The 17,985-nt window shown below is 41.0% G+C and overlaps 1 protein-coding gene and 1 long non-coding RNA gene across 2 annotated transcripts in view; one reads left to right on the top strand and one right to left on the bottom strand.

Moving 5' to 3' along the window:
* The window catches only part of LOC126920737 (uncharacterized), a 178,107-nt gene that overhangs the window by 14,167 nt on the left and 145,955 nt on the right, over positions 1–17,985 (bottom strand). The window lies entirely within an intron of this gene.
* On the top strand, positions 6,539–17,806 carry LOC126920673 (silk gland factor 1). The gene has a single exon (XM_050731380.1). The coding sequence runs from the start codon at positions 8,132–8,134 to the stop codon at positions 9,650–9,652; it is 1,521 nt and encodes a 506-aa protein (XP_050587337.1). The 5' UTR covers positions 6,539–8,131; the 3' UTR covers positions 9,653–17,806.

Raw genomic sequence — 17,985 nt, 5'->3', positions numbered from 1 at the left:
TATATACACGCTAGTTACGTCGGATTGAATTTTAACAGCGGTTAATCGCGGCAGGCATTTGCTTTTCCAATCTTCTTCAGTTTCCTTTCGGATCATTGACGAAAGTATCAAGAGGGAGCAAGAGCTTGGAGAGCGGGAAGCTTCTGGTTTTGGTGTCTTAAACTTTGACCGGGTACTGTGTAGCTTGGCAACGAGCTGACGTACGAAGATGTTTCCTTTGCTTGAGAAATTTGACGGGAACGTTAATCGCATCGTAAGGGGTTGATAACGAGCGGAGACGCGTACATCTTCTTTCTACGTTCGAGTGTTTTCCTCCTATCGAAAAGTTGTCCGACTGATGGTCTCCGTGGAATTTTCCTAACTGTAATCTCTCATACTTTGGTTTTATGGAGCATTCGACAATTTTTACGCAATAGTAGCTACTACGGTAGGTACTACGCGAGCTTGTAATGCAATCAATCGTGTAAACATCGGTGTTCGTCAAATTCCTTTCTCATCTATGATAAACGATAGATAACGCGTATGATCGTGCTATCACTAAGCAATCATCAATAAATATCGTATGTATCGCCTGATACATATGGGGACCTGAGATGATCGTCGGCCAACGATAGTTTCGTATTCGGTCGTGTAAGAGGATTATTGAAATCTTTTGAACGTGTTGGAGCGACATTGTGTGGAAATGGATGAACATAAAACGCGGAGGAAACCCTGCAGATATTCGTTGCACGTTTGAGGGCTGGCAACGAGGAAAGAAGCAATGGTAATGGTGTCCAGCAAAGATAATCCTGTGGTGTTTACGATCGAGCAACCGCAAGTTCTTACACGCAAACGATGGTCTCATCGGGGCCAGAGTCCAGCGGGAGCTTGCTAAGGATAATGAGCGGAACTAAAGTGACTGTAAACGGAGATTTGCTGGTTGCCAGATGAAAAGCATGCGGTCGTTCTCTCGTGCCCGATGTTCTTCGAGTTTGGATTTTGAGTACTCTTTATCTTTAGTTTTTGCACGATCCTCCCTCCTGTATTATTTGTTTGACGATCGGCAAACGAAGTTTGATTATGTTGACCGAGGTTGAGATGGCACATTGTTTTCTTGAACTGTCATATAACACGTTGTAGGGTCTTTCAAGTTTGAAATGTTCGACATATAAAACATTCTACGTTAATTCGTTGGAATACTTTCAAGTATGTAGCTTAGGATCGCGCAAAATTCGAGCGTTTGAGAAAGTTTAAGAATCTTTCTGTTCGAAGTTATTCCGTCATTGTTTGAAAGTATATTCGTGTTGCTGGATTCGCGAAAACCAATGATTTGCAATCCAATACAGTTCTTGTCTTTACGATTAATATAGGAAACATCAGTTGGAATAACGTGGTTGTAGAAAGTTTGACGATGTTGGAGGTTTTAAATTCACCTCCTTTCAGGCGCCGATGCTTCGATCTTGCTATACTTTAAAATTTTTCTTTGCCGGATAAGAAATACGTATAGTTTAATGATGTTTGTCGGTGTTTGGAAATAATCGAAGCGTGAATATCTGCCGATAAGTTGGTCGTAGATAATAATTTTTAGCAACTCCGCTCGGATTATCCCCTTAGCTTATTTTTTTTTTATAAATTAAAAAAATTGATAATTGTTTGTTCGGTGATCCCGATTATTTTTTCCTCGATGGAAAATGTATTTTAATGGCGCCGGTAATTATATAGAAACGAAAAATTACCTGATCGTCAAGACAGACTTTGAATCTTTACGTCTTTTATTTCTTCGCGCTGTTACGTACTTTTCAATTGTGTCTTCCTTTCGTTTTGGTAGCGATAGGAACTGTATTGTAATAGCGTAGATAGATATTTAGACGTGGTTTTATCATGACAGAGGGGACTGTTAATCGGTGGTCAGTGGACAAGATACAAGGGCCGACGGACAGGCAATCGATAAAACGACGGAGCCCGTTCGTAATCGACTCTGCCTTTTGTGACTTTGTCCAACGGTGGACACCATTTTGTCGTTTACTTTTTCGCAACGAGTCTCGGAAAGCGGTTAATCTCAGAAAGTCCTTTCTCCAATTTGCGAATACGAGCTGCATCGGAAAAATCAAATTTTATATTTTTCACAGCGATGTGTAAATAAGGGCCTTGTGCCCCAGAATTCGGCGCCAATGTAATCGATAAGCGATACTTTGTGATAACAGGCGTACGCGTCGATCGAAAAGCAACGTCTCTGATCGTTTATTGAAACATTGCTTAAATTCTCACGTCCGTGAGGAGATAGAAGAAACGAGAAATAATAGGATAGTAGGTAAATGCTTGTGTTCTTTTTGTATTTCCTTTCGAAAATCGAAGAAGGACGGTCGATGCTTGTTGGAAGAGCGAAACACCTATAGATTATTAACAATTAGTAAATGGTGACGCGAACGTGTTAAGCACAGAGACGGCTGAGGTGAAAATGTCGTCTCGAAGCTGTTGGTCGATGGCAAACAAGGTTCCCTAACCGATCGTGCAAAGATTTTTCCGCTCGATCCAAGTTTTTGCGTTAAAATCTATTCCGCGGAATATTTGATCTGCGCGGTGAGCCTTCTGAGAGGGAATAAAGCAAGAAGAGAGAGAAAAAAAAAATAGGAAATATTCCTATCTCGTGACGAAAGAAACGAGGTGGTTTGACCAAATCGTTTGAAAATATTCGGCCGTCATTTTTCTTACGAAGCGAGCAACGAAATTACGCGAATGATGATAAAAGTCGTTGCCAGATTTAGCAGTTTCGAATGTTGCTCCTTCGAAGGAGCAAAAGGAGAGGAGAAAAGGAAGTTAAAGAAAAACGGAGCAAGAGAACGATGGTAAAGTAGGTAAAATAGGAACTTGTTCGTCAGGATGATTTCAGAGGGATGGTTTGATTAAAAATGGTTTAATTCGAAAAATAGAAAAGCGGAAATATCGTTTCTCACTTTTGGAATAAATAAGCAGGATCTTCGAACGTGGAATGGAAATTTTCGGTGGATTTTGTACTTCGTAACAATCATAAGGAATTTCTAGACGCAGAATAAAAGTTTTGAGAATATCGCGTATTTTATAATAATTGTAATAAGATATCATTTTCATTCGGATCTATTTTTGTAACTAGGGGATGTAATTTACGTAAACTTGTCGCGATCACGGAGTTTCACTGGTTCGATTATTCGCGCGAGAAACCAGCAGCAAATTAATCGGCTAACTCGATATTTAATTCACCGTTAACACACATGCACGCGTTCTAGGGCCATCATATTGTGCACCGCGTGACAAACCTGTGAAATTATTAACGCCAACCTCGCTATTTATCATAAATAATGTCGCGCCAGATCGTCCAGTGGAAAATAATGTCGCGTTCACTTGTAACCTGGAAATCTGTATTGCCTACACACTTACAAGGTTAGTCGATCATTTGAAAAAATTAACGCGTTAAAGCGATCTTTTAGCCACGCGTTTCATCTTCTTTATCCCGCTGATAAGTATAAATATCTGGTTATTTCTATGAATTTTTTGACGTTTCATTGCGCGTTTCTAACGCGACTGTGAAACTGCAAAGGAGGTTTCTCCTTCGTGACGAGCAAAATGGGTCACCATTCGGTGATTTACACGACGGAGGACGTGTTAAGTCGTTGAATAAATGCGACACATCGACCACCCTTCGATGCTTTCTTCTTCGTCGCGTTCCCTTCGCATTTCGAATCGTCCGCGTCGGACACATTAGACCGTACTTCGCACTTGCTCGAAAAATAGCTAGCCACGTGAACGAATCGCTGATTTCATCTCGGTTCGAGAACGATCGCAAATTTACAGGTAGTCATTTCTCAACCGCTCATTATCGATTCGTCTTGTTAATTTTCTTCAATTTCTACCAGACTCGACACGGCCATAAAGATAGCGAAAATAAGATCCCGCAAGATGTTTGTTGGCGTAGCAATATAGAAAAAGGTTTTGCATATGGAAGAATCGCAACGTGGAAAATATCAGAACATCACGCCGAATGAAAATACACGAAATTCGTTGAAGTATGAAATTTTATACAAGTGGCACGAGCGATACGTTCAATTTATTTGAGACTTTATAATTTGACAGAAATCAAAGTCCTTCGGTAATTAATTTAAAATAATTTACAATTATTGGATTTCTTTTTAATTTTTGGTACTTTGCGTGTTGATGGAATCGTTGGACTTTCCGTCGGAAGAAATAGTTGGTCGCAATGGTAGGTACCTTACGTCGTGTAAAGCATCGGGAATTATTTAAATAGAGGAAATTGTCCGTCGGTGATCGGTCGTTTTAATATCGACGCTTGAAATAAAATCGTAATTATGAGAGAATCGATGGATAATCGCGAAATAATGACGAGGAAATCGGTCGACTTGCGAGCTTCGAGGCGTCGAATCGACGGAGGGAGCGACAGAGGAAACCGCGCGACCGGATCGAGTTAAGCTAACCGAATTATCCGCCGAAAATCCGATCTCTTTTTATTACGCGCGTTTAATATTCATGGGCCACGGACGGTTAATTATTCGAGACGCGATAAACGATTAATCGACGCTGATCGAGCGACGCGACGCGTCGGAAAAGCGGAAAATTCGATTGCAAAACTCGATTGTCTCACGGTGATGTCGTATTTTTATCGATTTCCTCTATGAAATTATATTCCAACGATTGTCGGTTGCCTTCTCCGAGAAAGAAAACTTGCGAATATTTATTTTCTTCTTGAAAAAAGAAATTTCTATTTTTCGTGTGTTTTCTTTTTTTTTAATCATTTCAAAAGTAAACATCGACAAGTCAATATCACGTACACGTGTAATTTCATCGTACTTATTAAAATAATTCTCCATTCTCTCCACAAATTTCCTAAAGTCCCTCGCAAATTTATATTCGATTCGACTTTTTATTTTTCTCTTATTCGTTAAAGCAAGAATACCATTGACGCGTAAACATTCAATGACAGCGACAGGATTATGAAATTATCGCGACGTAGAGAAGAAGCGTTTGAAAAATGTCAGAGAATAGTCGGCTGAAGAATATTTATGTAGCTATGTTGTATCTGATTTCTTTATTGTTAAAAAGTTAACAAGTGCTTGTTTTGTAATTTGTTCTCTCTCTCTCTCCCTCTCCCTCAAAAAAAAAAAAAAAAAACAAAAAAAAAAAAAAAAATTCGAGTGTGCCTACTTGTAGTAGAAGAGGTTTAACTCAATCGTAAATATCGACAAATTTACGTTGGATGTTTAGAGTTATCAGTGTGTTGTACGGATATAGATAAATATTATGCGTGTATATTTGTTGTTGTAATTAAATGTTATCGGTAACTGTTTGAGTTATCTAGCTTTGACATAGGTAATGAAAGCAGCGGTATTCTTATGTAAGTTGATTGAGCCAGTCCAAACTCTCTGTAATTTGCCATACTTCAATATTTATGTTGTTAGATTTAAGTGATCTATTTTCCAAGCTTAATGATTCTAACAGTACGTTGGTACAATTTGACGAATCTATTATCCGTCAATATTTACTCCTCTCATTTACTATTGCCAAACTCTACTTGACGAGGTTCCATTTTTCCCCCCCAAAAATTCTTTATTTCCAGATGGTCCAGAGAAAACTTTCGTGTTTTTCTTTCTGATAAAGTTAAACATTTGCAACGGCACGTTACATTCTAAGTTGCGTGTACATACGTACATTGTCCGCATTTTATTCCATTTGCTTTTATAGGGTCGGCCTTTGTCAGCTAAGTTTCTCGTATTTTACTATCTTACCACTGTAAAAACGATCTGTTTGATGCTCTAGTTACGTACATCATTTTCTCTTCTCGTATACCAAATAATCGATTCATAATTTACTACGGGTAATTGGTAATTCTACTATCAAACATACTGTAAACTAATCAGAATTTCCACCAAGATGTTGTCGTGTTTACCGGATCTTCGAGCATCGAAGTAACTCGAGAACAAGTGGGCGTTTGATTAATTTAAACAAGTTCTATGTCACTAGCTACGTGTTATTAGTTTCAATATTTGACGCTTGTTTGCGTATCTAATTCGTTTGATTTGCTCAAGTTGTAACGGGTCATAAAAGGAATACATCTATCTACCGCATAACGCGGAAAATAAAACGACCGATTAATCGAATTCAAATTTCACGATCTTTCGTTCGTAACGACTCGAATCTTCTAGATAATCTAGTTTAGCGAGTAATTCAAATTTTTGTGCAATACGTTTGCATGATACGTGGATGAATAGAGCTTGATAACGAGCTATTCTTAATTAATTCAAATATTGTTTTAACATTTGTTCAAATACGAAAAAATCAATAAAAGGTTGAAAGAATAAATAATTTTGTATCGAGGATTTGATATAGAATATCGCTCTAGAAAATATCGCATAGTACACAATAGCTTATCACAGACTAATTTTATTCATCGATAAGAAATTTCTACAAAAATTCAACGAACGGTCGAAGGAAGGCAACGAACGCGTAACTAGCGATAGCGCGAACGAGCGAGAAGCGTCGTGAACGATCTGTGTGAAAGATCTACTGTAACAAACGGATCTACGAACCTGTACTGCACCAGAAACGTAGCTTCGTTCTTCCTTTTCTCTCAGCACCGTCGTGAACCTCCGAAGATCACAAAATTGCCACGAGTTTGAGAAACACAGTTCAAACATTCTTTCGGAAACTATCTCCAAAAACTGAACTTGTGCATCGATTCACTGAACCAAATAACATGTTCAAACATATTCGAAGAAAGCAAAAGAAGAAGAAGAAGAAGAAGAAGAAGAAGAAGAAGAAGAAGAAGAAGAAAAAGAAGAAGACAGAAAGAGAAAGGAAAGTGAAATACAAGAAACAGTAGATCAACCGATCGACTTAAAATAAAATAAAAAGGATAAAGAATAAGAACATGTACGAAAAGGAGACGTATCCAAGGATAGGAGGAAAGAATCGAAAGGAAGAAAATAAGGAAAGAAAGAAATGGAAGAAAATCAGCCCGTCGCGTGACACGCGCCGATAGGTGTCAAACGTGTGGCAGACAGACAGTTGACATGACATGAGAGAGGAGCATCGGGACGCGGCCGTCGGGACGTGGTGGTCGGGCGCCGTGGCCCGGCATCCTGTGGGATATTGCGCAAGCGGGATATTCCGCAGCTGCGCTCTTCGTACTTCGTCGAACGCTCGAAGGTCTGGCCGTTTCCCCACTCGCATTATCGCGCCGCCGATTCATGCGATACGAAGGGGACACGTTGAACACCCTCCGTTGCACTCTCATTGGTATAACCGCCAGGTAGTGGGGAGGCATGGACGCTGACTGGTCGGTAAACATAGAACAGGCGCGGCAGACGTAGTACGGAGTAGGGAGTGTTTGAACAAGATCGGCAGACTCAAGAGTAGCGGAGTACACTCGCCAACCGGCCTTCATCCACACGGCACACAGAGAGACAGAGAGACAGTGAGACAACGAGACTGGTGAATGAGGGAGAGTGGAGGTGAGGCGGCTCGAGCACACAGAACCCCGCTCAAACAACGTCGATCGCTGCTCGCCGTGTGTTCTCAGCTCGTGCTTGATGCTGGCCGTGCGCGACCAGCCCGCGCGTACAATTTCATACAGTGCGTTATTCGCAACGTGTTGACGAAGTGATCGAGCGATCGTGAACTTTTCGGACATATATACGCTCGTTTACGGTGTACTTTAAAGGATTCTCGGTGTTGAAGGGAAGAAGATATTATATCTAAGAAGATCGTGGAATTTCTTCCGAAGATTCTGTGAATTTTTCCAAAGAGGATAATTGCTCGAGTGCGCGAATTGTGTTTTAAACGTCGTATCACGAAAGTTGGAGAAGCCATAGAAAACGAAGGTGAAGTTTCCGTTCGTCGACGTACGAATCAGATTATCGTGGACAGTGAAATATCAGTGATATTGACACATGTAACTCGATAATAATCACAGTCGTGTGTAGGATATAAAGGATCGTGAGTAATTGAAATAACCGTGTGTTGACGAACAGTGTCAAGCATTTTCGTCACCGAGGAGAAGATTCGGGAACCGTCGCATTACCAGCAGCAGCCGTGGTACCGCGGTTTTCATGATTCTCGTTTGACAAGCAGACAGCAACCCGCCACTCCGGCACCGGTTAGCTCTATGACCATGCTCCAGTCGCAGAAGCTGTACAGCGATGCTGGTAGCCTCGGCGGCGCGATGACCAGCGCCGCGATGTCCACGATGGGCAGCATGGCGCCTACGTACAGCTCGATCAACTCGGTAGGATGTATGCCTATGGGTATGTCAATGGGTGTCGGTGTCGGACCAAGTTGCAGTCCTCAGGGTGCCGGCGGTTTCAACATGAGCACCATGAGTTCGGCAATGGGGATGGCATCGATGGGCGGTGGTGCTATGGGTGGTTACGGGAGTGCCTCGATGGGAGGCGGTGGCGCGTGTATGAGCGCCGTCGGCTATGGTCCTCTAACGCCAGGCGGCGGCGCCGGTGTTACCAGGGATCCTCTTTCCCTTACCGAGCCAGATTCGCCTAATTCCGCTTTGCAACGCGCCAGAACCGATAAGTCTTACCGCAGGAGTTACACCCACGCGAAACCACCTTATTCCTACATCAGTTTGATAACAATGGCTATCCAGAACGCGCCCAGCAAGATGCTTACGTTGTCGGAGATCTATCAGTTCATCATGGACCTGTTCCCTTTCTACAGACAAAATCAGCAGCGCTGGCAGAATTCCATCAGGCATTCGCTCAGCTTTAACGATTGTTTCGTGAAAGTGGCGCGAACTCCGGACAAGCCCGGCAAGGGCTCCTTTTGGACCTTGCACCCAGAGAGTGGGAACATGTTCGAGAACGGATGCTATTTACGTCGACAGAAGAGGTTCAAAGACGAAAAGAAAGAATTAACCAGACAGAACAACAAGCATCAACAACATCATACCGGAGCCGCGGCAGCCGCTGCCGCGGCAGCCGCCGCAGCCGCCGCCGGACACAACAGTCCGACCTCCCACGAGTTGGCTCATGCAGCTAAAAAGACAACGTCTTCTCTCCACCACGGGCCCCAGCAACAGGACGACAAGGATCTTCATTCCCTGGTGTCGCATCATCATCACCACTCGGCCGGTCTCCACCAACACCATGCCTCGTTAAAGAGCGATACAACAGACATAGGCGGCCTCCTGGGACCCGAACTAGGCGCTGCTCACGACGAATTGACCGCCATGGTCAGTCGAAGTCTTCATCCTCATTTGATCTCTGAACCCACGGCTCTGCACCATGGAATGGCCGGTAGTCTGAAACAAGAGCCACCGTATACCGCTGCCAGTCATCCTTTTAGCATCACCAGGTTACTGCCGGGCGCGACGGCGGGCACATCGCCAGGCGCGCAAGACATCAAGCCACCGGAGATGAAAATGTACGAGCAGCTGCATCAGAGCTACGCCAATTTCGGCTCCCCTCATCATCCTCATGCGCATTCCGCGCCACCGACTCATCATCATCACAACGGCATGCACACGGGCTCGAACGCGGCTGGTCCCATGCACAACATGACCAATCATCATCACCAGGAGTATTATCAGAGTCCGCTGTACCATCACGCGACCAGTGTGGCTAGTAGCAGCGCGCCCCCGCCGTCCTCCGTCGCCACCGCAGCTCCGGGCTTGTGACACCACGCTACCCACCCCTACGCCCTGGCCTGAGTCGCTGCAGCCGCGGCATACGCCGCCACCGCAGCCGCGAGCAATCCCTCGACCACGGCGAACATCGTTCTCCCTGCCCTCGATCAGGATCACCAAGCCCATCATCATCAACCACCCTCCTCTTCGACCTCCTTGTCGTCCTCGTCATCGTCTTCTTCGTCCTCGTCGTCGGCACCCTCGCAGCCGGCGGCTGCCGTCTCACAGTCGGCGTCGTTGCGAGTCTCAGCGTCGATACAACCGCCGCAACAGCGACGTCGGCGACGCTGCGAGGACAACGAGGTGGATGCTTGCTGGCCCGTCGGCCACGAGGACGATTACGACGAGGAGGAAGAGGAAGACGACGAGGAGGATATGGTGTGAGAAGATGTTAGAACGGAGGAGATTAGACCGGACCGTAGGAGGTGAGAGTCGCGCGGCTGAATTCGGAGTTGATCGTTGTCAAAAAGGGGATGATGTGGTGCGAACGGTGCGGGTGCGAAGGGGCGTTTCGAGACACGGAGGACGACAACTGGAGGACGCTTAGGAAATCGTCGAGCTGGGCAGGTGCGAATTTTGCGGTTTCTTTTTGTGGAAAGTGTGACCTTGAAAGGTTCGATCGTGATACACGGTTCTGGTCTGGCTGGTCGTGAGTTCACCTAGATCATTTTTGGATACAATGGGTTTTAATCGGCTGTTGTTTCGCGATCGCGTACAATAATAAGGAATAGCAGGCTCCTTCGCGACAGAATCTTTTAATCTCGCGTGACTTTTAAGTCGTATTAAGTTGTCGCACAATAAATTTCGGAAGTTTTGAGACCAGAGATACCAGTGACGTTAAATCAATATTTCTCCTTTTGAAATAAAAATTAAATTATAACGCAAAGCTAAAATCACTCGAATCGATACATTTTTGTTGGTTTTATTTTTGTAAAAACTGTGTTCTTGTTGCTTCGTTGTGTTTTTATTTATAAAGTAAAATGATCCGATAATTTGGTTTTTGTACGTTGTACTTTGAAACGAGTTAAATACGTAATTGTTTCGAAAGGCGTATTAAACTATCAAGGAAAATGCCAAATCGAAATCTTGCCTGGTACGTCGTACGTTTGTTCGCGATTTAAAAATGTCCGACGAAAAAGTTTTATTGAAAGAAGAAATTTATTGTGCAACGATCTATGTTTATTAGTTCTATAGAAGTTCGAGTTGTAATGCCAAATAAGTACGATGTCGATCTTATTTTAAAATTACACACGTGTTCTAGGTATTTTGAATGATATTGAACTTTGAATTAGTGCTAGTTGTTAACGCATCTTCTATTCCAATAATTAGAAAATCGATTTGAAAAATTGTGCGACGATTCGGATAATATCCTCGTCGATGCTGATTATACGTAGTTTAATATAAAAATCCTCTTCCATTTTCCATCATTTCTCTCGTAGTTTTTTCATTTGCAAATTCGGAATCGACGATGTTTCAGCGGGATCTTGTTTTACAATTAAATTGATATCGTCGGCGAAACTTTACAACTGACAAGTTTGCAACATCGATAAATTCTCTTGCGCAGCATAGTAACAAGTTTGATAAAATCCGTAGAGTTGTAGAAATTTCTAAAAGTGAATTTTACAAGTTACAAGAACCAGCTGACGATATTTGACGTAAAATAATAAAATTTTAAATATTATTCGTTCAGTAAAAGTTCATGATCTAGGATTTATTGTTTTTCAACTCGATAATATCACGTATTATTTATTAGTTATCTACACGTGTTTATGCAAACGCGTATTTTTGCGAACGTAACTAAAGAACCCAGGTAAAAGTTCCCAACGTGTATTTTTAATATTTTTCGTACTTTTGCGCGTTACGCGTATCTCGCGTGTATCTCTTCTCAGTTACCCATAAACGCATCAATATTCATAGCATTCTCTATTAATCGCTTATTAACTATCATTAATACCGTACAAAAGAATCGAAGCATTCGAGTGTTATAAATTCCAGCCAGTTCCCATCGATTTATTTATTAGTTTTGGAAAAGCGAGTTAAAATTCGTCGTTCGTTGTTTCATTCCCAATCTCTTGAACCTAACTTGTCCATTTATAAACGTACAACATCTTTTAACGCGTTCGTTCATTTCTGCTAAAAATCAATTTTACAAGTCTGAGATTAATTCGTTTGAGTAAACTCTTGTCTCCTGGATCGTAGAAATTTTTGGTTAGAGGAACACGTGCGTTTCGAAACTCACGGTCGACATCGTACGATCGCTTAGTCGCCGGATTATCGTTCTGCTCTTCATCGTTACACGACGCAATCGACGTTGAAAAAGAAAAATATGTCAAGACGCCGATTAAGCTGTACTCGAATCGTGACAGAGGGCCGCGAGACCAGATACACGATTGCGATGTAAAAGAGAAAATAAAACGAATGAAATTCGTAGATGCTCGACGAGTTCTCCATTGACTTCCGGTTCGCGACCTTTTTCGACTGACGTTCACCACGATACGCATAGGTTTTTTTCTGTGATACGCGACAACGATGCGATCCTCCGGCTGCGCCACACTTGCCTCGACCGTCAGCCGTTCTCTCGTTCCTTTCTTAACACGGAAACATAATCGTCGATTCGTTCGAACGATTCGTTTCTAGTCGCAATACACGTGTGCAATTTCCTTCTTGTCGGAGGGAAGTTGATTGGGCGAGATCGAGTCGAATATTTTCGCATTTCGAGACACGAATGTGAACCTTGGTTTCCCTATCTTTTCTTTTATTTCGTTGCTGATTATTATGCGGAATATTAACTCGAATATATATGTTGCAATCTCATTTTCGTTTTGACAGGACGAACAATTTTTAATGTTCTTAAACAATTTTAGAGTAGGGTTTTTAAAGTAGATAAAGGGAAAATTTCATATTTTCCTAGATCTTAAGTTACCTCGATTATAGAAAGATAAGATTGCGTAGGGAATAATGCAAAGGATACGACAAGATTCGATAGTTGAAATTTTACAGAGCTACGTAGCTGGTTCTCTTTGATTCGATGATTTTCACGTTTATCAAGATTATCGTCGTTGGATAAAACCGAGCTTGAAGATGTCGTATACTCAATTACCAAATAAAAATAATCGAAAGTTGTTATCTATATATTATATATATATTTTTTAATTTGTTTAGATACTATCTCAATATGTTAACCGAATTCAGCATCGTTCCTTAGACTTTATAACATAATTATTTATTATATTATTTTGAAATTAAATATGTTATAACATGGTAAATAATATTTGACGAGAACGTGTGTTTGATATAAGTGAAAAAAGATACATGTTAAATGAATATAACAATTTTTTAATTTTATCTTTACACAGTAATATAACTACTAAGATATTTATCTTCAAAATATTTGCAAGATATTTCTTTATAAAGTAATTACAATCTTTTTTATATTTATAACGCTTATTTCAGAGATATATTATATAATATATCCAGATAAATATCTTCAAACTCTGTTTTATTACGATTGTTTCTAGTTAACACTTTTTTAATGATATTTCACAAAAATTTTAGGTTCTGTATTTAAATAACGTCAAATTCGATTTTTCCAAGACAATAGCAAGTTTAACCTCTTAGATACAGTACGCCACTATAGTGGCTTTCGCGGATGTAATTTTAAATTACGAGTTACAGCGGTTCACTCTACTGGCCTATTCGTTTATGTTCGCAATGTTTTATAACTGTGTTAACAATATGCAGACAAAATATATGTCTTTGATATCCCAGTGCCGGATATCGATCATTGCTTTTCGTTAAATATTTCGTTAAATATATAGACGATGTTCTTTTTAACCCATTTGCATCTAATTCGCGGATTATTACGCGCACTGCGTTTGCTTTTTATTTCGGTCGCTAAGTATTCTTCAGATGTGAGAGTTCACGTTTGACCCGCTTGTCAGCATCTCGCCTATATCGGTTTATTGTATCGACTATTTTAACCCTTTGAGTGCTGTGGGCGCATATAGGTGTCTGGCGAAAGCTATCGGTGTGGACTAAGGACATATTCTGTAAGTTCCCGGCATGGACTAAGGACGCATATATGGGTCTTTCAATTTTTCCCAACACCTACGCAGAAGTAATACTATTACGTTTGTGCGAAATAAATATAAATGCATTCCTTACGGCAGTAAACAATTGCCAATAGTGCCTCGTTATTGTTGAAGTGATCACCACTTGTAAGAAAACTCTACATCTGGTTTTCTTAGTTTTCTCAAGCACTGAATTTTTCACACACAACTAAATTATTAACTTGTGTCATATTTACTAAATTTAGTTTTCTAGTTTATTGTTTCCTAGTTTATTACCTAAATTCTAGTTAACCGTAAATTTCAATTACTATAACTTATTACGATTTGCGCTTTGAATAGTCGATCAACAGAGTTCAGTCTAACGAAAAAGTATTCCGTCCACAGCGATCGTCAGCGCTAGACGCGCGCCGTCCGTACGGACGGCATAGGCCGCGAGTATTCAGCACTCAAAGGGTTTTAAAGAATTCCACGAGGAATAATATGATTTAATTTCTTATTTCTTATTTTTGTCAAATAAGTAATTTTTTATTTTTCACCCTGTTATAAAGAATGCAAGATACGATGTTTGCGAAGTAACATTATCCACCAAACTTTTTGAACAGTAAATTCCAGATAAACTCCACGAAGAATTCGGATGTCATTTACCGCACCTACGACCGACCACGCGCGGTCATAGGGACCAGTCCTCTTAAGGAGGTATTCCAGTCTAGGGACATGAATTTCGGCCGGTTTTTAAAGTTCTGCACAAACGAAACAAAAAATATTTTTACTATCCATTTTTTATCATTTGTTTATTGATATTTTAACATTACATAAAAAATTAACCGGAAAGAGAAACTCAAAATTCACAAAGTTAGGAGCAAGAAAAAGGGTGTCCTGGCGCGCATGTTTTTAACCCTTCTGGTCATGTGAAGGAAAAAAGCCGAACGGATTCTTAATTAGCGTAGATGCGGCTATAGCATGAACCTTGGAAAAGTCAAAATAATATTTCTTCACAAAATTCAATTATCAAAAATTTCGTTGCAACGTAATTGCGTAGGGAACAGCATTATTCGTCACACGTTACAATGCTGTATCGTTTACGCGTAATTCGCGTGAAACTGTGAACAGAGAAACAGCCCTGTATCTAATTCAGTAAAATACAGCTGTACCTAAGTGGTTAACACGAAACTTCTTGGAAATTCGTCCCGTTATTTAAAGTTTCTGGCTCAACTCTTGTACTTCTTCGAGGAACAAAGAGCTGAATCGACGATCAATAGACGATTGTTTACCGAGTATAGATCGCGATACTAGAAAGCGATAGCGAAGGATTTTTGTAGGATTATCTGTACCTTCGATGATTTTCAGCCGGTCGTTGATCTCAATCCTTCTACTCTTCTCTGTTTCTGTAATTTATCGTTCCGATACTATTGGACAGGCCTGAATATCAAACATCTTGTTAATTCGACTATTAAAGTTTATCGGAAATCAAGATCTGTCGATAAATATATAGCAGAGGAATTTTGATTTGGAATCAAAGAACCAGTTACTTATTCTCTGTTTCCCTCTATATCTTAGATATTTATCGGATATTATTCGAATATAGCGCGAGTTTCGTTAATATCAGTTTCCTCTTCTTTGAGAAAGTCAACTGACAGAAGCTTCGAAGATGTTCAAAAAGTGTTTTGTCGTATAAATAGTTAAGTGTTATATATTTTCATAGGACGATGGAATCGCGTATAATGTTAGAGTGAAAGTTAACCCTTTAACCTACGATTTACGTTCGAGAATTTTGGGCCGAAAGCGTAAACAAGCTCGCGCAGCCTTCGAGCCATTCGCACGACTTGTATAGTACGTACTACGGGCTATGCCCGTAATCGTAGGTTAAGCGGTTAAACAAGTTGAACAATCGCCTTCTAGGAAATGATAAAAATATAGTTGTCCGTGGAAAAGATTAATTTATAGGAAAATGATGAATAATTTGACGAGCGTGCGATAGATCGTCATTCTTCGTGAACATAGACAGAGTTCTTAGAACTCACAGCTGTGTCGGTTCAGCTAAACGAGATTATACGCAAGTTTAATCGTGTTACGATTACGATCATTAAATTGCAGTCGTCTTTAGAATGTTTCTACGTTCACCCATTTTCACTTGTTTCTTTTTGTTTCCAATCAACGAACGATAGATATATAAATGATCTTGATCGCTATACTTTTTCTATATTTTTATATTTCTCCTTTCTTTTAACGATATCATTCAGCGACGGAATAAATGTCGATGATTATAACCAGCTACAACAGTAAACGTTACGATCAATCTTGCGAATTCTTGAGGATCCAAGATCTGACGATTCGTGTCTCGAATCTGAGTGGAGATTTCGAAGGGAGAGAGAGCCCCCGTTCGATGGCTGGCTCGAACCCGCGCGAGCGCCGGCGTAGAGCGAAAAATGTGATAACCCGCGAGAATAAATCTAAATTAATGAACGTAGGCTTGCAAGAGACGCCTGTGTATTTCCCCTTGTAGAGGTGCGCATTCGTACGCAACGTTATACTCGAAAATCCTCGTGCTGCAGCACATTCCAAACACACAAGATACAACGCGATATGCACAGACATACACATGCACATTCTTATTCATACAATGTACGACAAAGAGAGAGAGAGAGAGAGAGAGAGAGAGAGAGAGAGAAAGAAAGAAAGAGAGAGAAAGAGAGATACCAGGAGTAAGAATTCTTGTTTAAAAGCGTCGAAAGCAGGACACGTCCAGTGTTTTTTGTATGATACGTGTAGATAGTGACACAAATGTAACGTGTACGATGTACAATATTATATATGTTACAGGGAGCTATATATATATATATACATATAAATATAAATATTATAAATACAAAGTATAAATATATAAATAAATGGAGTCTAATGATACGCTATTAGATATATACATATTATATATATATATGTATGTTTATGTATATATATATATATACATATATATATATATATATATAATGCGCGATCGAGCGAATGTACGAGCGAATGATAGTATGAGAGAGGCAGAAGCGTGAGCATTGTACAGCGCGTTTCAAAAGCAACGCTCGTAAAAAGCGTGGCAGCTGATGCCACGGTTCGAACCTTGGCCACCCTTGTCGATTCAACGACCGTTGCCGACTGGGGGTTGCTTTTGAAACACGCCCCTCCACGAAACGCCCTGTAAATAGAGGAGACGAAAGCCAGGGAGCAGCGAGCATCGCGAATCGCTATGATCACTTAGCGAGAAAGAAAATAATATCGTCGGATCCGAGTGTGTTTCTAGGTTTCCTTCTATCGACATGTGCTCTCCGTTCATTTTTCTCGCCGTTCGAAACTCGTCGAACGGTAATTACCGCGACCGAAGACAACGCACGTACACGAGTAAAACAGAGACGGAAAAAAAATAATACTAATAATAATAAAAGACAGAAGATATAAAAGAAAACACAAAGAAAAGTCATTCCTCCTTTCTCGTTCGTCATTCGATCTTTTGCACGAATACGTAGAATGGTAGATCTCGATCGATCACGCAGGTTGAACGATGCTACCGCGATAGTTGCGGATGCGTTCGCGCTTGCGTACGAAAGGAAAAGTCTCGAAATCACGAAATCTCGTCGCCGTGTTTACGCTTTCATTGTTCCTGTGCATCCTCCGGCATTTCTTCACGCTTATCCATGAGACGTAACCTCGATGTATCGGAATCAAGGAACGATCGAATCACTCCTTTCTTCTGTCCTCTCTTGCTGCCACACCCCAACCTCCGTCGAACCTTCCTAACTTCGTCCACTTCTACGACAACACCTTCTATTTACTTGTTCGAATCGCCGCTTCGGAGAAGTTTTTCAGTGTCGTTTCTGACCGGGGATTCTTAAGAATCACGTGGTTCGATGACGATCCAGCGGTGATTCTGTGGTTCATGTACATAACACGCACAAGCCACAGCAGCGGAAATGACGTCCACGGCCCTCGCGAGTTTTAAGGGCCGCGGACACAGAAGAAACGACGCGAGCAAACGAGGTTGTAAATGTTTCAATAAATCCACGTATTTCTACGAAAATTCGCCTGATTCTTAGACGTTCTTCTTTTATTCTGAATATACCCGACTATTTCCCCTGTTCTTCCTTTTGATATCTTCGACAAGTATTTATGATTAATTGGAATTATTTTGCTCTGAAATTTGAAATCATCTTGAAATCAACGAATACTGCGATACTTTTACCATTCGTTTAACTTTCTTCGAATTTC

The sequence above is a fragment of the Bombus affinis genome, chromosome 9 (assembly GCF_024516045.1).
Source record: "Bombus affinis isolate iyBomAffi1 chromosome 9, iyBomAffi1.2, whole genome shotgun sequence".
NCBI classification, from domain to species: Eukaryota; Metazoa; Arthropoda; class Insecta; order Hymenoptera; family Apidae; genus Bombus; species Bombus affinis.
This window is presented reverse-complemented; position numbering and strand designations above follow the sequence as displayed.